Raw genomic sequence first — 6,108 nt, forward strand, 5'->3', positions numbered from 1 at the left:
AATGGTTCCTTTCTCTGGGTGTGCATGCGTTTAATGTGCATGTCCGAACTGTGACTGATTTTTTTTCGTAGAGTAAGTAACTTCTGGGGTTTCACAATGGAGTGAATGCGGAAACGTTTATAATTCGCCGACCGAATTTAAAACTATACAGAGGCTCGCCAACTCGCATGGAGAAGGCTCCCTCGATCGCTTCCTTCGATGGCCGTCCGATCTGCCTTCTGGCGCGTCTAAACCGTCGGATCTTCACCTGCAGTCAAACCTAATTTTACTTCACGGTCGTTTTCGTAGTCCAATGACAAGTGGGCTCATGTTGGGCGCTCGTTGGCTGGGTTGGCCCTTTCCGCGTGCAGGAGGATTTGCCCCAATCAGCTCGGGCGTTGTTTTCGTAGTCCAATGACAAATGGGCTCATGTCGGTCGCTCGTTGGCTAGGTTGACCCTTTCCACGTGCAGGAGGATTTGTCCCAATCAGCTCAGGCGCTCCGCACCCAATCACCCGCGTCTCGCAGCTCTCGCCCCACTCCTCACCCCAGCCACCAAACGAACCCTAGCCCCTTTCTCCTTCCCCTCGACCCCCACAAGCCGCTGCACCACTCCCTCTCCCTTCCGTGCGTGTGCCCGGCCAAGGACGACGCCGTCGCCCTCGGCTCCTCCTCCACCACCTCGCCTTTTTCTCCTCCTCGCCTTCCCATAGCTCGTGCGCATGTCGCCGCCGTCGTAGAACAGGACAGTGCGGGTCGCTTCCTCCTTTTCCTTTCGCCAGATCTAAGGCGTGCGGCCGTGGAGGCGAGCCTCTCCGGTGGCGGCGGCAAAGGGCGACCACATGGATCGGTCCCTGTAGGAGGGAGAAGATGGGAGAGAGGGAGAGAAGGAAGGAGAGGAGGGAGGCCCGACGGCGGACGGGAGAGGGTCACCGACCGGCGCCGGCGAGGTCAGGTGCGACCTGGTGGTTGGTGGAGGTTTGAACCACTCCTGGATCCTTCTTCCACTTCCCCACTGCTTAATATGGAGCACCGGTCAGGGAGCATGGGATCGATGTTCTGCGGCTCGAGGTTTGCTTCCTTTCTGAGGTACTCTCTATCTGGTTACCCTTCTGTTATCTCATATCTGGTTTGTTTCTTGTCCACTGTGTGATCATATTGGGCCTCCAGGATCTTGTGCTCCTACTATTCTTGTCTAAACTTTGTTAATTTTATCAGAAGAAGCAGGAGCAAAGCATATGTAGGCTCTTCCATGGTGAGTTTGGAGTTTACCCTCTGTCCCTGGAAGTTGAAATTGGCTATCATGCAAGCGACGGCCTTTTCTTAGCCATGGTGAGTTTGAGGATTACCCTCTGTTCTTGCTAGCTAAAATTGGTTTCTCGTTGAATAATGTTCATCATACTATACTCAGGAATACAAAGGAAGCTACAAAACAGTCATATCGCATTTTCTTGAGATATCCATCAAGGGAATCTGATTGCACCCAAATGTGATAGATCCCACTCTTCGGCGGCTTGAATTTGAAGTTGTAGTGGCTGAACAAGACTAGGATCATGTTTATGATGCATTTTCCATCGATACAGAGGTATGAATCATATGGTTGACATTGGTAAAAACTCTCAGTGAGCGCCCTACCTCCTGAATTACTAGTGAGAAGCCGTATATTACTTTTAGGTGTAAACAAATAGTAAAAGATGAGGTAGCCGTCTCCTACTGAATTAATAGTGAAAAGCCTGCCAGCTGAATTTTATTCTTACATGATATATGATATGAAGTATTATTTATATTTACTATTTAGGATGTATGCATATATGTTACTGGCTAGCATGATACTATTAGCAGAAGCTGTAGTGCTTTTTATGGTCGACGGTGGCATGCCGCTCCAAGCCACACTGCTTTCCATCGATGCCGACAACCACAACAGGGGTGGATCCAGCCGCCAAGAGGCACATTAGTGGCCAACGATGGTGGCCTGCTCCCAAGCTGCAGGTGAGAACGTGACACGACGGTGGCTGGTTTGCATAAATATTGATCAATGTGTGCTGAGAATACTTTGTGAGGTATCATGATTGGCATATCACAGGTTACTAGAGCTGTTCAAGCAGACGTGTGCGTTCTACTTTTGTTAAATTTGCTATCTATATTTTGTACTTAGTTTAGTTTGAATAGGTACCATAACAAGGCTAGGTTCAATAACTATTTTTTTGCAGTTTGATCTGAATTTAGAGTGCACTTCTGCAAAAGAGTTTGTCCTGATTACTTTCTTTGTTATATTTCCAATTTTATTTCTGCAAGCACTGATGAATGATTGAATGCCACTAATCATTTTGAGGGTTTTTGCAGGGCGACCCTGGTATGAAGGGGGTGTTGGCAACTTGTGTGTCTCAATCTGCTGATCTCTACCAGGTATTTTGTTCAGATGCGCTCTTTCCCTGCCTGCCTTTTTATCCATCAGTTGAAGATTTTCCTTGCTTAGTTATATCATCACTAAACATGCTTTCTTTTGAAGCCCTGTTTCTTGATGTTTTGTAGTATTTTTAAAAATATTTGTAAATTCCTAAGCTAAATACAGGAAACACACATTTATCTGTTTGCGAAAAAGAAATCCCTGAGCTTAAGCCTTCAGTGTTGTTGAAAGTTGAAACTATACGCTTGCTATTTCCATAGTGTCATCAGGGTGCAGCTTCTGCTATTAACATATGCAACCTCCAAATTTATTTTGTTTGCAATTCTAATTGCACTGTTTTCAATGCTCATTCTGATTAATTCCTCCAAGATCCACCCGAATGCTTAACGGTATTGGCTGTATTGTGAATATTGTTGGAGATGTCATTTCGAAATTTAGACCAATTCTCTTTGTATGGAGGTGCTGGGACTAGGAGCCTCTGTGAATAAGCTTTGAGACTTCTTTTTATGTGGAAGATTTAGAATTACATAGTTCAAAATAGGACGACGTGTAAAATCAAGTTTTGATGTGATTGGCAGGTGAACCAGCGGAAGCCTCATCATGGTGTGAACTTTATAATAGCACATGATGGGTTCACCTTATGTGACCTTGTTTCATACAACTTAAAGGTAACTCGAGCATACCAAAACACTATAAAGTTCAATCAAATGCTCAAGTTAGTATGCATTGGTTAACAATGGCAGGGTCATTGTGGTGCCTGTTGGGCCTTTGGTGTTGTGGAGTGTCTGCAAGATCGTTTCTGCATTCCGAACGGCATGGTGAGTGCATATGGGCGATCTGTCTACTCTCTGGTCTATTTTTAAACAGACATCTTGGCCTTTTCTTACATAATCAGCCTGCTGTTTCTATTCCTCGTAGGACATTTCACTTTCTGTCAATAAGCATTTATCTCCATGTTAACTTGGTGTAAGGTAGTCTTGACGATGTGTTGAGGCGGTCTGCTCAGTGTAAGAACAAATAATTGGCCGCTCCCATTTGTATCTCATTTCGTAATCATCGCAAGCTATGCCTATGTCAATATCTAAATGTTTTTGCTGTTTTTTTCTTGTCCTTAAATCAATATTTTCTTTTGATTTGTAGGACCGTTAGTAAGGTTGCTCATTGGCAAGCGAAATAGCTTTGTGCATTCTTGCATGACTAAGGAAGAAATTTGTTATTTGAAGTATGCACTACAGATATTGCAAGGTATTTCTGTTACAAGATTCATATTTTTCGGGACCTATGTACAGATAATAATTCTTAGTTGTAGTTATTTTTGTCCTAAATAGTGGTTCCTTGGAAAGCAGTTTAATTTCTTGCATTGATTCCTCATGTTATAAGCCACACCTTTCCTATTTTGTTAAAGAAGTGAATTCATTCCTAAACTTACACCACCAGTCATCCTAGCCACTAGGCCAGGCCATTCAAGCAAACTCGCTACCACTACAGGTCAGTTATTAACTATGCATGCGACTAATTCTAATCAACATGACCAAAAACTATGAGAGGAATCAAAGGCATGCATCTGACCTGAGGTACACGCACCAATTGAAATAAGAGGTGACAATGTTATCATATAGCTATACTTGATTTATTATTAATTTAATGACCAACCTGGACAGTAAAAATTTACTTCACTTGGGTAACATGAGTTGGACACTGGAAGCTTGTTCAATCATTTTAAAATATTTATCTTTGTTGTTCCGCTTAGCTAACCATCCTTAAGTGTTTTTATAGAATCTATAAAAACAAAGTGCTTTGCTTCTTTCCTTGCTTGGTTCAAGGTTCCAGGACGATGTACTGAGGGTCCAGTTTTTTTTAGATTTTGTAGTAGCAGAGATGTATATAATATGGACAGCTGAATTGGTGTTTAGGCGTTTCACTGCAGGACTGCTACTTGCTCGATTAGTTAGATGAACTGGTGTTTAGAGATTTCAATGCGGAGTGATGTTTCAGTTTCGATTGCAGGGCTTCGAGATGCACCATCAGGGCTGAAACGAGTCTTATACCGGCTGCAAAATTATTATGCTTTTGGGTCTTTCATGAATTTAGTTAGCAATAAATACTTCTAGAATCCCTCTTGCAATATGTAAGTCTATTGGTAACAACATTGATTTTGCTAGTTTGTTCTCCCAAACAGAATGTGCAACATGCTTCATTTTGCAGGTAAAAGAAGGAAAAGAGAACATTGGAGCAAAAGTCAGCAGGGCGGATTAAGTTTTCTCAAATGTTTGAACAAGGAAAAGATAGTTACAATCATTTTTCTCTCTCTCCTTATTACATCTTGATGTTAATATTCTTTGGAAGGTACTATGCACCCCGTTCAAGGTTTATAGAATTTGCACCATCCTATCATAGTTTGTTCTGATGACAGAATTGACCAGTTCTTCTTTGAGTAAATTAATATTGCAGCTGCTACTCCTTTGTGCATTGTTACATAGAGTTATAGTTGTGAAGGTGTGTACGCATTAACATATAATTCCCACCATCCTATCATAGATGGTTCCGACGACAACATTGAGCAGCTCTTCCTTGAGTAAATTGTGCAGCTCCTCATTGAGTAAATTAGTATTGCAGTTACTAAGCCTTTGTGCTTTCTGAGCTCTACTGAAATACTACATATGCCCATTTTAAACCCAGACCTGACTTTACATAATTTATGTTCTCGTCAGTTCTCCTGAATTTTAGTCCGCTTCAGCAATACTATGACCTGCCACTCCCATGTAGTATATATGAAAAACAACCGCAATTTCGCTGTTGTGATTTGGTTAATCTTTGGCGTTTTGATTCCTATTGATCTCTCCTCTGCTTGGCAACTGATGCCACCTGGAGGGTTGCGAGCCCAAGACAACATCGTACTGTCATTCAATAAAAAAGAATCTGAAATAATAGAAAAGGAGAAATCTCACCAGTTGAGTACGCTTCTCTTGTCCAAATGAGAAAATGAGGGACAGACAGGCACGTAGCATATGTGCCTTTCAAATACCTATGCCTGCATATGCACAACGTAGAGATGTTTTTTCGTGCACATGGATACACTGCTAGAAAATACTCCCTCCGTTCCAAATTATTCGTTGTGGTTTTAATTCAAATTTGAACTAAAACCACGACGAGTAATTTGGAATGAATGGAGTATATGCTTAACTGGTCTTTAGAAATATGTTTTTTTCAAACTCAGATTTCTCAGCGTGATAACCATATTTTCAACTAAAAAATGCTTCTTAACTGATTTATACCTGTTATAGAAATATGATCTTTTTTCAAACTCAGATTTCTCAGCGTGATAAACATATTTTCAGTATAGCATGATTTAACACATGGACTTTCTATTACCAGTATCGAATATTTCCTTGCAAGATGAAACTATTTTCATCGACAACATGCCTTTAGCGGGTCAACTGGCTATACATTGTATACAAATATGTTTTTAATCAGATTTCTCATCGTGATAATCATATTTTCAAATAATAAAAAGCTTCCTTAGCTGGTCTATACATGTCATACATTTTTTTTCAAGCTCGGATTACACAACATGCTAAACATATTTTCAATATAGCATGGTTTAACACATGTAAACATGTTTAAAAAATAGCATGATTTAGTTGAAGGTTCTTACAGCATGAAACTATTTTCATCGACAACATGTCTTCAGCAGGTCTCTGTGCCATTTGGCACAACGGGTC

The 6,108-nt window shown here is 41.4% G+C and overlaps 1 protein-coding gene across 11 annotated transcripts; it reads left to right on the top strand.

Annotated features, from left to right (window-relative positions):
* The first annotated feature begins 458 nt into the window (after positions 1-458).
* Positions 459-4,843, top strand: LOC125515407 (isoamylase 3, chloroplastic). Of its 11 annotated transcripts, none has more exons than XM_087523595.1 (11): positions 460-1,068; positions 1,198-1,311; positions 1,391-1,564; positions 1,778-1,968; positions 2,323-2,385; positions 2,965-3,054; positions 3,130-3,204; positions 3,305-3,393; positions 3,527-3,631; positions 4,394-4,514; positions 4,592-4,843. In XM_087523595.1, exons 4-8 carry the CDS (start codon positions 1,885-1,887, stop codon positions 3,344-3,346), a joined length of 354 nt encoding a protein of 117 aa, XP_087379721.1. In that variant the 5' UTR covers positions 460-1,068; positions 1,198-1,311; positions 1,391-1,564; positions 1,778-1,884; the 3' UTR covers positions 3,347-3,393; positions 3,527-3,631; positions 4,394-4,514; positions 4,592-4,843. The 11 variants fall into 11 exon arrangements, with proteins under 11 accessions (XP_087379738.1, XP_087379730.1, XP_087379747.1 ...); XM_087523597.1 differs by having other exon boundaries at positions 1,822-1,968; XM_087523612.1 differs by having other exon boundaries at positions 459-1,068; positions 1,201-1,311; positions 1,391-1,968.
* The last annotated feature ends 1,265 nt before the right edge of the window (positions 4,844-6,108 follow it).

The sequence above is a fragment of the Triticum urartu genome, chromosome 1A, assembly GCF_056163025.1.
Source record: "Triticum urartu cultivar PI428250 chromosome 1A, HENAU_Tu73, whole genome shotgun sequence".
Lineage (NCBI taxonomy): Eukaryota > Viridiplantae > Streptophyta > Magnoliopsida > Poales > Poaceae > Triticum > Triticum urartu.

Excerpts from the sequence above, each read along its gene's own strand:
- LOC125515407 (XM_087523612.1), top strand. The coding sequence starts at position 1,885 with ATGCCGACAACCACAACAGGGGTGGATCCAGCCGCCAAGAGGCACATT. Across the intron at positions 2,386-2,964 it reads AATCTGCTGATCTCTACCAG|GTGAACCAGCGGAAGCCTCA; the intron begins GTATTTTGTTCA and ends TGTGATTGGCAG. Across the intron at positions 3,205-3,304 it reads TCTGCATTCCGAACGGCATG|GACATTTCACTTTCTGTCAA; the intron begins GTGAGTGCATAT and ends TATTCCTCGTAG.